The 19439-nt window shown below is 43.3% G+C and overlaps 1 protein-coding gene across 1 annotated transcript in view; it reads left to right on the top strand.

Annotated features, from left to right (window-relative positions):
- Positions 1-18717: 18717 nt before the first annotated feature.
- Positions 18718-19439, top strand: part of LOC120362643 (uncharacterized) — a 70790-nt gene continuing 70068 nt past the window's right edge. Inside the window, 1 exon segment of the mRNA XM_074385656.1 lies at positions 18718-19147. Within this exon segment, the coding sequence (XP_074241757.1) occupies positions 19145-19147 (3 nt within the window). The 5' untranslated portion in view covers positions 18718-19144.

Raw genomic sequence — 19439 nt, 5'->3', positions numbered from 1 at the left:
TGCTCATTGGCCAGGCGCGGTGGCTCAAGCCTGTAATCCCAGCACTTTGGGAGGCCGAGGCGGGTGGATCACGAGGTCGAGAGATCGAGACCATCGCGGTCAACATAGTGAAACCCCGTCTCTACTAAAAATACAAAAAATTAGCTGGGCATGGTGGCACGTGCCTGTAATCCCAGCTACTCGGGAGGCTGAGGCAGGAGAATTGCCTGAACCCAGGAGGCGGAGGTTATGGTGAGCCAAGATCGCACCATTGCACTCCAGCCTGGGTAACAAGAGCGAAACTCTGTCTCAAAAAAAAAAAAAAAAGAAAATGCTCATTTAAACAGGGTGGCATTTATTACCCAGAAAGTTCTGAAAAAATTATCAAGAGTTACCTGCTACTAATTAGTGTGCTAAAGATAGACTACTTAAAAATCGCTATTCAAAATTGTAGAACATGGAAGATAAGTGTATCTTGAACTTTCCATAAAACTGATGTTTTCTTTTATACTTTTTTTTTTTTTTTTTTTTTTTGAGACGGCGTTTCGCTCTTGTTACCCAGGCTGGAGTGCAATGGCGCGATCTCGGCTCACGGCAACCTCCGCCTCCTGGGCTCAGGCAATTCTCCTGCCTCAGCCTCCTAAGTAGCTGGGATTACAGGCATGCACCACCACGCCCAGCTAGTTTTTTGTATTTTTAGTAGAGACGGGGTTTCACCATGTTGACCACGATGGTCTCGATCTTTCGACCTCGTGATCCACCCGCCTCGGCCTCCCAAAGTGCTGGGATTACAGGCTTGAGGCACCGCGCCCGGCCTTTTTTTTTTTCTTGAGACGTAGTTTCGCTCTTGTTACCCAGGCTGGGGTGCAATGGCGCCATCTCGGCTCACTGCAACCTCCGCCTCCTGGGCTCAGGCAATTCTCTTGCCTCAGCCTCCTGAGTAGCTGGGATTACAGGCACGCGCCACCATGCCCAGCTTATTTTTTATATTTTTAGTAGAGACGGGGTTTCACCATGTTGACCAGGATGGTCTCGATCTCTTGACCTCGTGATCCACCCGCCTCGGCCTCCCAAAGTGCTGGGATTACAGGCTTGAGCCACTGTGTCCGGCCTCAAAACTGATGTTTTCTTATGGTTAAATTCAGACTGTAATTTACTTGAGTGGGGCCATTACCTCAGTGGTGATGCTGTGACCTTCTGGGTGTATCAGCACACTATAAAAACTTGTCCTAGTGCAGTTGCTGTTAATAACTCACTTGCTTAATAAGCTGTCTTACACATTTTTTCAGTATATTAAGGTTTTCTTTACATTTATCTTTCTTTGGTAAATGAAAGCTCTCATTTTTGTTTACAGGCCGGAGAAACTGGGGAGGGGGGAGAAAAAAAACACAGGCTATTCCACTTACTGGATGTTTGACAAAATATTCTTTTGGGTCCAAAACATTGACATTACTGGTGAGCTTGTTAAAATTCAGTAACTCAGACTTCATATCAGCTCTTCTGAAAAAAATAATCTGTATTTACAATATGTTCAGTTTATTGTACACATTAAGATTTGAGTAGTACCTTCTAACTTAACATGTCTTTTTTTTGTCTGAAAAATATAAATAACTTTTTCATTTGAAAAATATACACAACCCATTATGTATTATGTAAATATAGCACTCAGATGTACATGTTAGCGTTTATGCCCTCAGATTTATGCTTTGTCATCCAGACAAATATCATATAAACACTAATGTTGTCGATACTATGCCACTCTCTTTTCTCAGAGTTAGTGAATACGTTACAAAATGTTGGTGTGTTGACAATTATTTTATTGGATAATTTCTTTTTTTTTCTTTTTAAGATGGGGTTTCACCATGATGGCCAGGCTGGTCTTGAACTCCTGACCTCAAGTGATCCACCTATCTCAGCCTCCCAAAGTGCTACGATTACAGACGTGAGCCACTGCGCCCGGCTCTATTGGATAATTTCACTCACTCTTCTAAGTCAGAACCAGTTCTATTCACTTTCTCATTTTACCTGAGTCAAATGAAAAATTCTGCTCATAGCCACTTTGTAAATAAGTGTTCGTTTGTGTTTTCCAGGAACCATTGACATTTAGGGATATGGCCATAGAATTCTCTCTGGAGGAGTGGCAATGCCTGGACCCTGCACAGCGGAAATTATATAGGAATGTGATGTTAGAGAACTACAGAAACCTGGCCTCCCTGGGTGAGGATAACTTTAATACAAAATTCCTAATATAAACTAAAGATTTCATTTCTCTTTTGTAGAATGTTCTCTGGTTATTTATGCTTTCCGATTTCTGTTTTAAGAAAATCCTGGAGATTTATCTGTTTAGAAAAGAATTTCTTCAAGATGTTTTATCTTGACCTGCACTTTACACATTCCTCAGCTGATCTGTGTTTTTTACTTTAGTGTTAATTTCAGTAGTTAAGTGGCATAAAATATTATTATTCATACCTTAAAATCTAATTGCCATCACCAATTTTTTATTCAGTAGTACTAGGCATTGAAATTAAGAACCTACGATATTGAAATACTTTGTAAATATTTAAACATTTCTGTTATAAGTTAGTATATTGGGATAAATATATTATAATATTCTTCCTATAATATTATATCCTCTTTACTGAGCACATTACTAAGTTGGTAATTGGAGAATATGAGTAAAATTCATGTTAGTTATTTGTAATAAAACAGGTATTGCTGTCTCTAAGCCATACCTGATAACCTGTATAGAGAAAGCAAAGGAGCCCTGGAAGATGAAGCGACACGCGATGGTGGATGAATCCCCAGGTAGGTGAGAGTGATCACCACAGACGACATGGATGAGAGGTCCAAAGTCAAGGAAAAAGCCAATCTTTAAAGTGATTTGGGAAGCTGTGTTCTAAGGAAAATAATTTCTGGGCAGCCTAAAAGTTTGTTTAAAATTACGCTGACATATAGAGTTATCTTCTGCTTATGCTTATAAAATCTCTAGGAATTCTACTTTCCCTTCAATGACCTTCCTTCAGGTTACAGTGACAGCCAAAGTACTTTTCGTGGCATATAAAAGAGTGTACAATCTGGTGTCTTTTTTCTGTTTTTTTTTTGTGGACTGATAGATATCTGTATAATTTTGAGATGCTCTATGTTTTTTTTTTGGAGATGGAGTTTCGCTCTTGTTACCCAGGCTGGAGTGCAATGGCGCGATCTCGGCTCACCGCAACATCCGCCTCCTGGGTTCAGGCAATTCTCCTGCCTCAGCCTCCAGAGTAGCTGGGATTACAGGCATGCGCCACCATGCCCAGCTAATTTTTTGTATTTTTTTTAGTAGAGACGGGGTTTCACCATGTTGACCAGGATGGTCTCGATCTCTTGACCTCGTGATCCACCCGCCTCGGCCTCCCAAAGTGCTGGGATTACAGGCTTGAGCCACCGCGCCCGGCCAAGATGCTCTATGTTAAACTTTTTTGTTTTTTGTTTTTTGAGACAGATTTTTCACTCTTGTTGCCCAAGCTGGAGTGCAGTGGCGCGATCTTGGGTCACTGTAACCTCCACCTCCCAGGTTCAAGTGATTCTCTTTACACAGCCTTCTGAGTAGCTGGGGTTACAGGCACACATCACCATGTCTGGTTAATTGTTTGTATTTTTAGAGATGGGTTTCTCCATGTTGGTCAGGCTGGTGTCGGACTCCTGACCTCAGGTGATTCACCCACCTTGGCCTCCCAAAGTGCTGGAATTACAGGCATGAGCCACTGCGTCTGGCCTAAACTATTTTTTAAATTCTCTTTTTGCGTCACATCTGAAATGCATGAGAATAGTGGTTTCTGTTCCATTGGCTTGTTTTATTTTTCTTCACATTTCATTCTGTTTTTATTACTATTGTCTTGAAATATAGTTTGAGCTGAGCGTGGTGGCTCATGCCTGTAATCCTAGCACTTTGTGAGACTGAGGTGGGTGGATCACTTGAGATCGGGGTTCGAGACCAGCCTGGTCAACATGATGAAACCCCATCTTTAAAAAAACGAATAAATAGGCCGGGCGCGGTGGCTCAAGCCTGTAATCCCAGCACTTTGGGAGGCCGAGGCGGGTGGATCACGAGGTCGAGAGATCGAGACCATCCTGGTCAACATGGTGAAACCCCGTCTCTACTAAAAATACAAAAAATTAGCTGGGCATGGTGGCGCGTGCCTGTAATCCCAGCTACTCAGGAGGCTGAGGCAGAAGAATTGCCTGAACCCAGGAGGCAGAGGTTGCGGTGAGCCGAGATCGAGCCATTGCACTCCAGCCTGGGTAACAAGAGCGAAACTCCGTCTCAAAAAAAAAAAAAAAAAAAAAAAAAAAACGAATAAATAAATAACGTTAAAAAAAAAAAAGAGGCCGGGCGCGGTGGCTCAAGCCTGTAATCCCATCACTTTGGGAGGCTGAGGCGGGTGGCTCATGAGGTCCAGAGATCGAGACCAACCTGGTCAACATGGTGAAACCCTGTCTCTACTAAAAATACAAAAAATCAGCTGGGCATGGTGGCACATGCCTGTAGTGCCAGCTACTCAGGAGGCTGAGGCAGGAGAATTGCCTGAACCCGGGAGGCGGAGGTTGCGGTCAGCCGAGATCGCGCCATTGCACTCCAGCCTGGGTAACAAGAGCAAAACTCTGTCTCAAAAAAAAAAAAAAGAAATAGAGTTTGAAATTATAAAGTATGATGTCCTTCTGCATTGTTCTTTTTCCTCAAGATTGCTTTGGCTACTCATAGCTTATTGTAGGTTCATGTACATTTTAGGATTGTATTTTTTACTACTGTAAAAAAAAAAAACCACTGGAACTTTGATAGGGAGTTTATTGAATCCATAGACCAGTTTAGTTAATATGGCAGTTTCACAATACTTATTATTTTGATCAAAATAAAATATTCTAAAATTTATTTGTGTCCTCCTCTCTAATTTTCTTCATTGATACATCTTTCACTTAAAAAATTTATGAGCTCCTTGGTTAAATTTGATCTAAAACTGATTATTACTATTGTAAATAAATTTTTTTTTCTATTTTATCAGATAGTTTAAGTGTGTGGAAGATATCTTATAATTGTATAATTTATATTTTGCTAATTAACTGAGTGTATTCATTAATTTAAACAGGTTTTAATACACTGTTTATAAGATTACATGATCTACAAACAAACATTTTTTACTTTATTGGTCTTCAGTTTAATGACTAAATTTTTCTTCTGATTATTTCACATAATTTCAGTGCTATGTTAAAATAGAATTATTGGCAATAAGAAACAGTAGTTTTGCATTGCTGTCTGTAAATCTGAAGGAATAAATGCCTCTTTCGATTTTTATAAACTAGTACAAAAATATATATTTTTGTTGGGCCTCCAGAGTGATAGAATGCTCTCTGTGTTTGTAGTGAAGAGCGGTTGTAGCTGAGTTTGCACAAGTGCCAACTTTTAGTTGTCTTGTTAAAGGGGGCTTGGATAGTTGTAATTCTTATTTCATTTTTAGATAGAGTGAATATCCTTTAGTACTTTGTTGTACAGGGCAGACCCAAGGGCAGGTTTCTGCAGTCAGGGCTGCATATGGTGGGCTTTATATCAGGATGTGGATGAGCATGGGTTTTAACAAGTACAAGAGAGGATTTTCCCAGGTCACTTTGGGTTTCTACATAGGCAGAACTGGCCATGAACTGTGGCTGAGGGAGCTGGAACTGAATCATGGAACTGCTTCAGGGACCACAGTAAAGGCGAAGGTCTGCAGGCCTGCTGCATGGCTGTAAATAAGGGTCTTTCTCCAGGCCTCTTTCAGGGCAGGACCTCCCCGAGACTGGCTGGAAAGAGTTTGGAATGGTTACCGAGTAAGTTTAAAATTTTCAGTGGAATCGAGTTAGGTGGAACATTTTCTTGTGTGTAGCCAAAAACAGTAGTCCTGTAGTTTACCACCTGAGTGAGGGCCTGCCTTCTAAAGAGGATTACCTTCAATCTTGGTCTTTAGAAGTGTTTCACAACTCCTTCCTGGATCTCAGAGCTCTCTTTTTTTAATTTTTATTTATTGATTTATTTTATCAGACAAATGTTCAATATCCAGAACAATCAGAACTCTCTTAAAGGCACTTATTTCTGCTCCACAGGCAGACAAGCAACCTCATCAAGCAGCTCCCTGACAGCACAGCCAGGTAAATCCACAAAGATGGGAAAAAACCAGCACAAAAAAGATGAAACCATCATCAAAGACCAGAACACCTCTTCTCCTTCAAGGCATCACAACTCCTCAACAGCACAGAATCACAACTTGACCGAGGAGTGCGACGAATTGACAGAAAAAGGCTTCAGAAGGTGGGTAGTGAGAAACATTTCTGAACTAAAGGAACATGTTCTAACTCAAAGGAAAGCAAACAAAAACCTTGAAAAAAAGTTAGACAAAATGCTAATTAGAATAACCAGCATACAGAAGAACTTAGACGACTTGGTGGAGTGGAAAAACACAGCACAAGAACTACGTGAAGTAAACACAAGTTCTAATAGCCAGATCGATAAAGGAGAAGAAAAGATATCAGAGATTGAAGATCAACTCAATGAAATAAAAAGAGAAGGCAAGACAAGAGAAAAAAGAGTGAAAAGAAATGAACAAAGCCTCCGAGTAATATGGGATTATGTGAAAAGACCTAATCTACGCTTGATCGGTATACCTGAATATGACGGCGAGAATGAATCCAAGCTGGAAAACATGTTCCAGGATATTATCCAGGAGAACTTCCCAAGTCTAGCAAGGCAGTCCAAATTTCAAATTCAAGAAATACAGAGAACTCCCCAAAGATATTCCTCAAGAAGAGCAACCCCAAGGCACATAATCGTCAGATTCACCAGGGTTGAAATGAAGGAAAAAATACTAAGGGCAGCCAGAGAGAAAGGCCAGGTCACCCACAGAGGGAAGCCCATCAGATTCACAGCAGATCTCTCTGCAGAAACCCTACAAGCCAGAAGAGAGTGGAGGCCAATATTCAACATCCTTAAAGAAAAGAACTTTCAACCCAGAATCTCATATCCAGCCAAACTAAGCTTTGTAAGTGAAGGAGAAATAAAATCCTTTACGGACAAGGAATTATTGAGAGATTTTGTCACCACCAAACCTGCCCTACAAGAGCTCCTGAGAGAAACACTAAGCATGGAAAGGAACAAGTACCAGTCACTGCAAAAGCAAACCAGTTGGCAAAGACCAAAAATGCAATGAAGAAAATGAGGCAACTAATGGGAAAGAAAACCAGTCAGTAACAAAATGGCAGCATCAAATCACATATAGCAATATTAACATTGAAAGTAAATGGCCTAAATGCTCCAATCAAAAGACACAGACTGGCAAACTGGATAAAAAGTCAGAACCCATCGGTGTGCTGTATTCAGGAAACCCATCTCACATACAAAGACACACATAGACTCACAATAAAGGGATAGAAGAAGATTTACGAAGCAAATGGAGAACAAAAAAAAGCAGGGGTTGTAATCCTAGTCTCTGATAAAATGGACTTCAACAAAGATCAAAAGAGACAAAGAAGGACACTACATTATGGTCAAAGAATCAATCCAACAGGAAGAGTTAAGTACCCTAAATACATACGTCCCCAACACAGGAGCACCCAGATACATGAAGCAAGTTCTTAATGACCTAAAACAAGATTTAGACTCCCACACAATAATAGTGGGAGACTTCAACACTCCACTGTCAATATTAGATAAATCAGCAGAAAATTAACAAGGATATCCAGGACTTGAATGTAGAGCTGGACCAAGTGGACCTAATACACATATATAGAACACTCCACCCCAAATCCACAGAATATACATTTTTCTCAGTACCAAATTGCACATACTCTAAAATTGACCATATCATTGGAAGCAAATCACCCCTCAGCAAACGCCAAAGAACAGAAATCATAACAAACAGTCTATCAGACCACAGCGCAGTCAGAATAGGACTCAGGATCAAGAAACACACACAAACCCGCATAACTACTTGGAAACTGAATAACCTGTTTCTGAGTGTCAACTGGAAACTGTCTCTAAAAAAAAAGAAATACTAGACTTCCACAGAATCAACCCAAACGCCCATAAATGATAGATTGGACAAAGAAAATGTGGTACATGTACACCATGGAATACTACGCAGCCAAAAAAAACAAGTTTGTGTCCTTTGTAGGGACTTGGATGAATCTGGAAACCATCATTCTCAGCGAACTAATAAAAGAACAGAAAGCCAAACACCGTATGTTCTCACTCAGGTGGGTGTTGAACAACGAGAACATGTGGACTCCGGGAGAGGAGCATCACACACTGGGGGTAGTTGAGGGGGGTAGGGAGAGACAGCAGGGGATGGGAAGGGAGGGGAAGATGGGGAGGGATAACATGGGGAGAAATGCCAGATATAGTATGCACCTGAAGTAAATAAATTAATTTTAAAAAATAGCCGGAAATGGTGGTGCCAGCCTGTGATCTCAGCTACTCGGGAGGCTGAGGCAGGAGAATTGCTTGAACCTGGGAGGTGGAGGTTGTAGTGAGCTGAGATCGTGCCACTGCACTCTAGCCTGGGCAATATAGTAAGAGGCTGTCCAAAAAAAAAAAAAAAAAGACACTTATTTTTGAGATGGGGTCTTGCTACGTAACCCAGGCAGGTCTTAGTGTTTTGACCAGAAGCAATTCTCCAACTTTAATGTACCACGTAGCTATTATTACGAATGTGAACCATGATGCCTGGTTCTCTCATAAAGGGATTTTTATCAGGAATTTTTAATTTCTATTTTTAGTAGAGACACGGTTTCCCCATGTTGGTCAAACTGATCTTGAACTCCTGACCTCAGGTGTCTGCCTGCATTGGCATTGCAAAGTGCTGGGATTACAGGCATGAGCCACCTTGCCCAGTTTCTTAGCTCATTTTCAGTGTTCCTTTTATCTTCTCTAAGTGAGTAGCCTTGGAAATAGTCTTATTTTCACCATGTGTTTAATCATGAACATGTATATTCTTTGTGTGAGAAAAACACTTTAATGATTTAAAGGTAATTTTTTTGTTTGTTTGTTTGTTTGTTTTTGAGATGGAGTCCTGCTCTGTCACCCAGGCTGGAGTGCAATGGCGCAATCTCGGTTCACTGCAACCTCCGCCTCCCAGATTCAAGCAATTCTTCTGCCTCAGCCTCCCAAGTATCTGGGACTATAGGCACGTGCCACCACCCCCAGCTAATTTTATATTTTTAGTAGAGACGGGGGTTTCATCGTGTTAGCCAGGATGGTCTCAAACTCATGACCTCATGATCTGCCCACCTCGGCTTCCCAAAGTGTTGGGATTACAGACATGAGCCACCACATCCGGCGATTTAAAGGTAATTTAAAAAAAGATTTATGATTCTGTATTTTGTCAAGTTAAAAAAAATTGTAAAGGTATATATAATTCCCTTCTTAAATCTATTTAAATGTACATGTCAGAAGACATTGGTAGTGGGTCACATCTGTAAAACCAGGATTTTGAGAGGCCAGGACAGGAGGATTGCTTGAATCCAAAAGTTTCAAAACAGCCTGGGGAAAATATGGAGACATCCTCTCTACAAACTTTTTTTTATAAGAAATGGCCAGGCATGGTGATGTGTACCTGTGGTCCCAGCTACTTGAGAGATTGAGGGGCAGGATTATTTGGGCCTGGGAGTGTGAGGCTGAACTGAACCATAATTGTGCCATTGCACTCAAACTTGGGTGACAATTTGAGACCCTGTCTCAAAAAAAAAAACAAAACAACAAAACTGTGTATTTGAGGCATGTCAACTACATTCACCTCATTATGCAAAACACTTCTTGAAATTTTACCTCTTGTAAAACTAAAACTCAGTATGGGTTAAATAACATTTACCCATTTTATTCTGTCTTGAGCTCTTGAGAACCACCATTTCACATTCTGTTTTTATGAGTGTGACTATTTTATATCATATAAGTGAAATGATAACATCCATCATTTTGTTACTGGCTTATTTTACTTGAAATATATTCTCAAAGTGTATCTTTAAATGTCACAAGATTTTTGTTGTTGTTGTTTGTTTTTTTTTCTGTTTGTTTGTTTTGAGATAGAGTTTCGCTCTTGTTACCCAGGCTGGAGTGCAATGGCACGATCTCGGCTCACTGCACCTTCCGCCTCCTGGGTTCAGACTATTCTCCTGCCTCAGCCTCCTGAGTGGCTGGGATTACAGGCCCGCACCACCATGCCCAGCTAATTTTTGTCTTTTTAGTAGAGACGGGGTTTCGCCATGTTGACCAGGATGGTCTCGATCTCTCGACCTCATGATCCACCTGCCTCAGCCTCCCAAAGTGCTGAGATTACAGGAGTGAGCCACCGCTTCCGGCCCCAATTTTTTTTTTTTTTTTTAGATGGATTTTTGCTCTTGTTACCCAGGCTGGAGTGCAATGGCATGATCTCGGCTCACCGCAACCTCCACCTCCTGGGTTCAGGCAATGCTCCTGCCTCAGCCTCCTGAGTGGCTGGGACTACAGGCACGCGCCACCATGCCCAGCTAATTTTTTGTATTTTTAGTAGAGACGGGGTTTCACCACGTTGACCAGGATGGTCTCGATCTCTTGACCTCGTGATCCACCCGCCTCGGCCTCCCAAAGTGCTGGGATTACAGGCTTGAGCCACCGCGCCCGGCCTATTCAATTTTTAAAAACAATTTCTGGCCCAGTCAAATGCATTTGCCAAATTAATATTTAATGATTTGGATTCAATTCCAAAATAATTTACATTCAAATTCTTGTTATATGTACTTTTTTTTTTTTTTTTTTTGAGACGGGGTTTCGCTCTTGTTACCCAGGCCTGAGTGCAATGGCATGATCTCGGCTCACCGCAAACTCCGCCCCCTGGGTTCAAGCAATTCTCCTGCGTCAGGCTCCCTAGTAGCTAGGACTACAGGCGTGCGCCACCATGCCCAGCTAATTTTTGTATTATTGGTAGAGACGGGGTTTCACCATGTTGACCAGGATGGTCTCGATCTCTTGACCTCGTGATCCACCCGCCTCGGCCTCCCAAAGTGCTGGGATTACAGGCTTGAGCCACCACGCCCTGTTATATGTACTTTTGACATAACTGGATTTGAAAACTAAGAAAAAACGAAAGTGGGCCGGTCGCAGTGTCTGACGCCTGTAATCCCAGCATTTTGGGAGGCCAAAGCAGGCGGATCCACTGAGGTCGGGATTTCGAGACCAGCCTGACAAACATAAATGAAACCCCGTATCTATAAAAATCCAAAATTAGCTGGGCATGGTGGTGTGTGCCTGTGATCTCAGCTACTCAAGAGGCTGAGGCAGGAGAAACGCCTAAATCTGGGAGACAGAGGTTTCGGTAAGCCAAGATCTGCACTGCACTTCAGCCTGGGAAACAAAATCGAAACACCATCTCAAAAAAGAAAAGAAAAAAACTGAAGTATAATTTTAAAGGTTCAAGGGACTTAAGCTTAGTGGCACAAACGCTGTAGTAAAATAGAGCCTCATCTTTTTATCAATAATATTTTAATAGTTTTATGTCTGAGCACTTATGCATCAATAACAGAACTTTGGATATGTTAGGGAATATTTAAATGGATAAAGTAGAAAGTGATCACTGAAGTCTAATAAGTGATGGATACAGCAACCTAATACTTTTCAAAACCATTCAGGGTATGTTTGACAAACAAGAAGGTTACATAGGAGCTGCATGATTAATGTAAAGTGTTCTCTCTCTAACTTTAGTCTTTATTCTCAACCTTACAAATATCACATACTCAAATACACAGAATAAGAAAAATTAAGGCGGGTGTTGAACAGTTAGAACACGTGGTGGACACAGGGAGGGGTGCATCACACACTGCAGTCAGTTGGGACTAGGGGAGGGACAGCGTGGGGGGGGTAGGGTGGGGAGGGATAACATGGGGAGAAATACCAGAAACTGGTGACTGGTGGGGGTGGCGGGGGTGGGGGTGGTGGTGGTGGTGGTGGTGGTGGTGGTGAGGAAGGCAGCAAACCACCTTGCCATGTGTGTACCTATGTAACAATCCTGCACGATCTGCGCGTGTACCCCAGAACCTAAATAAATAAAACAAAATCTTAAAAAAAAAAAAAAAAGTTAACCTTTTATTCCTGGAAGGCAGTGTTTCATCTTTTACTATATCTTTTTCACATTGCTGTGATGATGCTGTTGAAGTACACTCTTTCACCAGAAGATTACCTGTGTGAATTTGAATAGATTGTCACTGGAGAGGACCAGCCCAGCACACTCCCTTGAACTGTCCCTTTGCTTTTCAGGCAGTTAAAATGCCTTTGAACAGTGAAAATATACTGACTGCTGATGATGCAGAAAGTTTTACATAAAAAAGTTTGTCAAATATTTGAAAATTACATTGCATGGTTAGCATGGTGACTCACCACTTGTAATCCCAGCACTTTGGGAGGCAGAGGCGGGCGGATCATGAGGTCAGGAGTTCGAGAACAGCCTGGCCAAAATAGTGAAACCCTGTCTCTTAAAACAAACAAAAAAGGGCAGACAAACAATAAAATTAAATTGCATGGTCTACAACTTTTTTTTTTTTTTTTTGAGGTGGACTTGTTACCCAGGCTGCAGTGCAATGGCGCGGTCTTGGCTTACCGCAACCTCCGCCTCCTGGGTTGAGGCAATTCTCCTGCCTCAGCCTCCTGAGTAGCTGAGATTACAGGCACGCACCACCATGCCTAGCTAATTTTTTATATTTTTAGTAGAGATGGGGTTTCACCATGTTGACCAGGATGGTCTCGATCTCTTGACCTCGTGATCCACCCGCCTCGGCCTCCCAAAATTCTGGGATTACAGGCATGAGCCACCGCACCCGGCTACAAGTTTTAAAATATGAAATGTGGCCTGGTGCAGTGTCTCAGGCCTTTAATCTCAGCATTGTGGGAGACTGAGGCAGGTTGAAGTGCTGAGAGCAGCCTGGGTAACATGGTGAAACCCCGTTTTGGCTGGGTGTGGTGGCTCTTGCCTGTAATCCCAGGACTTTGGGAGGCCGAGGCGGGTGGATCACCTGAGGTCGGGAGTTCAAGACCAGCCTGGCCAACGTGGAGAAACCCCATCTCTACTAAAAACAAAAAATTAGCCGGGCGTGGTAGCAGATGCCTGTAATACCAGCTACTCAGGAGGCTGAGCCAGGATAAATGCTTCAGCGTGGGAGCCGGAGGCTGTATCGAGCGGAGACTGTGCCACTGCACTCCAGCCTGGACAACAGAGCAAGACTCCATCTCAAAAAAATAAAACAAATATCGCTGGGCGCGGTGGCTCAAGCCTGTAATCCCAGCACTTTGGGAGGCCGAGGTGGGCGGATCATGAAGTCAAGAGATCGAGACCATCCTGGCCAACATGGTGAAACTCCGTCTCTACTAAAAATACAAAAAATTAGCTGGGCATGGTGGCGCGTGCCTGTAATCTCAGCGACTGAGGAGGCCGAGGCAGGAGAACTGCCTGAACCCAGGAGGTGGAGGTTGCAGTGAGCCGAGATCGCGCCATTGCGCTCCAGCCTGGGTAACAAGAGCGAAACTCCGTCTTAGAAAAAAAAAAAATAAAATTCTCATGCAGGAAGGCTGATATAACAGTAGCTAAAAAGATATATAAAAAAAGTTTTCCGGCCGGGCGCGGTGGCTCAAGCCTATAATCCCAGCATTTCGGGAGGCCGAGGCGGGCAGATCACGAGGTCAAGAGATCGAGACCATCCTGGTCAACAAGGTGAAACCCCGTCTCTACTAAAAATACAAAAAGTTAGCTGGGCATGGTGGTGCGTGCCTGTAATCCCAGCTACTGAGGAGGCTGAGACAGGATAATTGCCTGAACCCAGGAGGCGGAGGTTGCGGTGAGCCGAGATCCCACCATTGCACTCCAGCCTGGGTAACGAGCGAAACTCCGTCTCCAAAAAAAAAAAAAAAAAAAAGCCTGGGTAACAAGAGCGAAACTCCATCTCAAAAAAAAAAAAAAAAGGTTTTCCTCATGAGACATTTCTGAAAAAGTCTCCAGTTAAAAAGATACTTATGCCAGGCGCGGTGGCTCATGCCTGCAAACCCAGCACTTTGGGAGGCTGAGGTGGGTGGATCACCTGAGGTCAGGAGTTCAAGATCTACCTGGACAACATGGTGAAATCCTGTCTCTAGTAAAAATACAAAAGCTTAGATGGGTGTGGTAGCAGGCACCTGTAATATCAGCTACTTGGGAGGCTAAGGCAGGAGAACTGCTTCAACTCAGGAGGTGGAGGTTGCAGTGAACTGAGATCATACCATTGCATTCTAGTCTGGGCAACAAGAGTGACTGTCTCAGAAAATAAATAGATAAATAAATAAACAAACTTATTTCACTAGACAAGTTGTAAAACTTGTTAATTACAGTATTGCAGATACAATAAAATTGAGCAAAGCTAATTAATTTACAGGATTCCTTTTGTAACTACAGTTTGATGACAATAAGATTCACTTAGAATGGAAAAAAGATGTTGGCCCTTATAAGGTAGTCATTGGAAGGCCTATCCACTTGATTATGTATTCTCTTCTACTGAAGTCTGATATTACTAAATGCAGAAATGCTTTTATGTATTATGGCAAAGTACATTTTCAGATATGCAGTGGCATATCTGAGCCACCTCGCCCTGCCTTCTACTCTAACCCTTTAAAAATTGATAAGATAGGCCGGCCGGGCGTGGTGGCTCAATCCTGTAATCCCTGCACTTTGGGAGGCCGAGGCGGGTGGATCACGAGGTCAAGAGATCGAGACCATCCTGGTCAACATGGTGAAACCCCGTCTCTATTAGCTGGGCATGGTGGCGCGTGCCTGTAATCCCAGCTACTCAGGAGGCTGAGGCAGGAGAATTGCCTGAGCCCAGGAGGCAGAGGTTGCGGTGAGCCGAGATCGCACCATTGCACTCCAGCCTGGGTAACGAGTGAAACTCTCTCATAAAAAAAAAAAAAAAAAAAAAAAAAAAAAAAAAAAAAAAAAAAATTGATAAGATAGGCCGGGCCCAGTGCCTCACGCCTGTACTCCCAGCACTTTTGGAGGCTGAGGTGGGTGGATCACGAGGTCAGGAGTTTGAGAGCAGTCTGACCAACATGGGAAACCCTGTCTCTACTAAAAATACAAAAATTAGCTGGGCATGATGGCACACACATGTAATCCACCTACTTAGGAGGCTGAGGCAGGAGAACCTCTTGAACATGGGAAGCAGAAGTTGCAGTGAGCTGAGGTTGCACCACTGCACTCCAGACTGGTCAACAGAGTGAGGCTCTGTCTGAAAAAATAAATAAATAAGATAAGATAAGCCAGGTGCAGTGGCTCAAACATGTAATCCCAGCACTTTGGGAGGCTGAGGCAGGTGGATCACGAGGTCAATAGATCGAGACCATCGTGGTCAACATGGTGAAACCCCGTCTCTACTAAAAATACAGAAAGTGAGCTGGGCATGGTGCTGCGTGCCTGTAATCCCAGCTACTCAGGAGGCTGAGGCAGGAGAATTGCCTGAACGCAGGAGGCAGAGGTTGCGGTGAGCCGAGATCGCGCCATTGCACTCCAGCCTGGGTAACAAGAGTGAAACTCCGTCTCAAAAATAAGTAAATAAATAAATAAATAAGATAATTGTAATAACCAGAAGTTCTTGTTTCTTATTTCCAAACCATAGTTCTATTTCACGCTGGGATTGGAGACTAAATAAGTACATTTTTCATGGTGACAAAGTGATATCAATATACAAAATTTTGGTCTATCCAAATTGAGCCTAAATAAATAAATAAATTAGGCCGGGTACTGCATAATCCCAGCACTTTGGGAGGCCGAGGCAGGCAGATCACCTGAGGTCAGGAGTTCAAGACCGGCCTGGCCAACTTGGAGAAACAATGTCTCTACTAAAATTGCCAAAAAAAAAGAGGCCAAGTGTGGTGGCAAGTGCCTGTAATACCAGCTACTTATGATGCTGAGGCAGGAAAATTGCTTGAACCTGAGAGGTGGCGGTTACAGTGAGCTGAGAACGCACCAAGTGTACTTCAGCCTGGGTGACAAGAGTGAAACTCTGTCCCAAGGAAAAAAAAAGTTGTATAGACCACATATGTAAAAAAAAGGCAGAATAATACTGATTGCAAAAATTGTCGCAATATTTGATCCCTCCTATATATCATGCCCATAGAGAGGAGCTTTTATAGCTGGTGCCATTGAGATCCAGATCTGCTCTTCAAATTGTAGGTCTGGCTGGCCTTACTTGCTAAGGGCCGTAGAAACCTTTGAACGTGACAGTGTGCTAGTTTGGGGCCTATGCTCAAAATGTTTTGAATACTTCTGTTTCTTTTTCAGAATGCTACCATCTTTATGAATAAAGCCCATGTTAACCAGCTGGAGGATAATATACCATGGAGAAGAGAAACAAGGTGCTTCTGTCAACAGTCCCAGAAGCAGAAGCTCATCCCCAGGAGCACAGCTGCCTATTCGACAAGCAGCTGATAATACATATCTGAAGGAGTTCAGCTGAGACCAGAAAAATGGCCCCCTGAGTGCAGCATAAATGGGTAACCATCTCAATTATGACCTAATAAATTTTGGATGGTTTGCTATGCCTCAATAGCTAACTAACTAATGCATGCACCCAGTGTAGATAAAATGCCAGGATATTATGACAGGTTAATTGCCTGTTACCTTCTAACAGTGGGCACCTTGAAGGTACTAATTTTTTATCTTTTTATTTTTATTATTATTTTTTTATTTTTTATTTTTGAGACGTAGTGTTTCGCTCTTGTTACCCAGGCTGGAGTGCAATGGCGCGATCTCGGCTCACCGCAACCTCCGCCTCCTGGGTTCAGGCAATTCTCCTGCCTCAGCCTCCCGAGTAGCTGGGATTACAGGCACGCGCCACCATGCCCAGCTAATTTTTTTGTATTTTTAGTAGAGACGGGGTTTCACCATGTTGACCAGGTTGGTCTCGATCTCTCGACCTTGTGATCGACCCGCCTCGGCCTCCCAAAGTGCTGGGATTACAGTCTTGAGCCACCGCGCCCGGCTTTAATTTTTTATTTTTTATTTGTGAGATGGAATCTAGCTCTGTCACCAGGCTGGAGTGTAGTAGCACCATCTCGACTCACTACAACCTCCAACTCCCTGGTTCAAGCGATTCTCCTGCTTCAGCCTCGTGAGTAGCTGGGATTACAGGCACCTGCCACCATGCCCAGATAATTTTTGTATTTTTAGTAGAGATGGGGTTTCACTCTGTTGGCTAGAATGGTCTTGATTTCCTGACTCATCATCTGCCTGCCTCAGCCTCTGAAAGTGCTGGGATTACAGGTGTGAGCCACCATGCCTGGCCTCTAATTTTTTTTTTTTTTTTTTTTTTTTTGAGTTGGAGTCTTGCTCTTGTTGCCCAGGCTATAGCACAGTGACACAATCTCGGCTCACTGCAACCTCTGCCTCCTGGGTTCAAGCAAGTTTCCTGCCTCAGCCTCCCGAGTAGTTGGGATTACAGGCGCCTGCTACTACACCCTGCTAATTTTTTTTGTATTTTTAGTAGAGACAGAGTTTAGTCATGTTGATAAAGCTGGTAGTTCTTTATTTTTGATTTAACCTTGTCTTGTGGCAGGGGGAGATGGCTCATGCTTGTAATCCCAGCACTTTGGGAGGCTGAAGCAGGTGGATCGCCTGAGATCAGGAGTTCGAGACCAGCCTAACATGGAGAAACCCCATCTCTACTAAAAATACAAAATTAGCTGGGCATGGTGGCACATGTGCTGGGGAGGCTGAGGCAGAAGAATCGCTTGAGCCTGGGAGGCAGAAGTTGTGGTCAGCCGAAATCACGCCATTGCACTCCAGCCTGGGCAACAAGAGTGAAACTCCGTCTCAAAAACAAAACAATAACAACAAAACAATAAAGTTGCCTTGTAAGATAATGCTGAGTAATGCAGAAATACATGTAGACATTTACGCATGTGACTTGTACTAATGCTTACACACTCCCCCAAACCACAAAGGAAAACAGATAACCACAGCCTGACCATTTCAAGTTTGCCTTGAATCTATTTTCTTCATACCTAAGCATTAGAAGTCAAGACTCTGGACAGATCTGAAGACACAGAGTTTTCTTCTCCTGTCGCCCCATCACTTTTTGTTCACTGTCTAATCTCTGGAAGGAACGTGGGGAACAGATGGCCAGTAGTGGTCTAGGTGTGGTTATTTTATTCTTGCTGCCTTCTGCTCTTTCTATGGCTACTATCTATTCCACCCTCGGAACTGAAGAGATATGTTGGTAAGAAGAGGCTTTCTCCCACCACTGCAGAAAAAAGCTGTTCAGGGCCTTCACTCTGCTGACATCTGAGCTGCACTTCAACGTGGCGGTTATTGGTGATGTGTGGCTACTGAGTGTCTGGTCTAAACTGCGATATGTTAGGTAAAATACAGAGTTAGTTTCAAAGATTTAGTTATATATATATATTTCATTAAAAATATTTTGCTCACATATTAAAATAATATTTTGGATATATTGGGTAAATTAAATTGTTACAATCAAATCCACCTTTTTCCTGTTTCTTTCTAAAGTTTGGCCACTAGGAAATTTAAAATTCAGATGTGGCTTATATTTTATTTCAGAGGATTGCCTCCTTTTTGAAACGTCAGGCTGCTTGTTCAAATGCTGGAAGCCAGGAAGATCATAAAAGCTGAAATTTAAAAATAATTGTTATTATACATTTTTCATTTGTAAATAGCCATATAGTGTATTATTTATAAATACATGAGACCTTATACACGAGTTTAAATGCAAATACCTTCTGGGGTGGGCCTGGCTCAGCTCAGGAAGCAAACGCTGCATGAAAACGCTGCAGCTTAGGCTGTCACTCTTTCTTCATTCCGCCCAGCATTTGGTCACATCATCTGTCACTCAAGGCCTGAAGGGGCGGGGCCTTAGACGTTTTCCAATCAGAGACGGTAAGCTTGGAATCGTCCAATGAGACACGCAGCTGGAGCGGACAGGGCGGCTTCCGGAATTTGGCGGGGCCTTTGTCTCTTGCCGCAGCCGGAGCTTCAGGTTTCGTCTTCACTTCTCTGTGTCCTCTGCTCCTAGAGGCCTATCCTCTGAGGCCCGGTGACCTACAGGTTTTGAGAGATCCACAGCTAAGACGCCAGGACCCCCTGGAAGCCTAGAAATGGTGAGAGTGCCGGGTCCGACATCCAGAGAGAGAGGGAGGGACTGGTTGAAACACCGGTGGGAAGTGGCCGTGGCGGACTCAGGCCTCCCCGCAGTCAGCTCCACAATCTGCGCCCCGAGTTCTCCTTGCCCAGCTCGTCCTCAGTCCCCTTCAGCCGTAAGATGGCGGCTGCGCTGACAGCCGGGTCCCCGGGCGTCCTGTCTCTTCCCTGCGCAGTGACTGTGCCCTGTCCTGGAGCCCTCTCTGGGCAGCTCTGCACCCGCAGCGCTGCCCCTCTCTCAGATTGTACAGG

Source organism: Saimiri boliviensis, chromosome 14 (genome assembly GCF_048565385.1).
Source record: "Saimiri boliviensis isolate mSaiBol1 chromosome 14, mSaiBol1.pri, whole genome shotgun sequence".
Classification (NCBI taxonomy): Eukaryota; Metazoa; Chordata; class Mammalia; order Primates; family Cebidae; genus Saimiri; species Saimiri boliviensis.
This window is presented reverse-complemented; position numbering and strand designations above follow the sequence as displayed.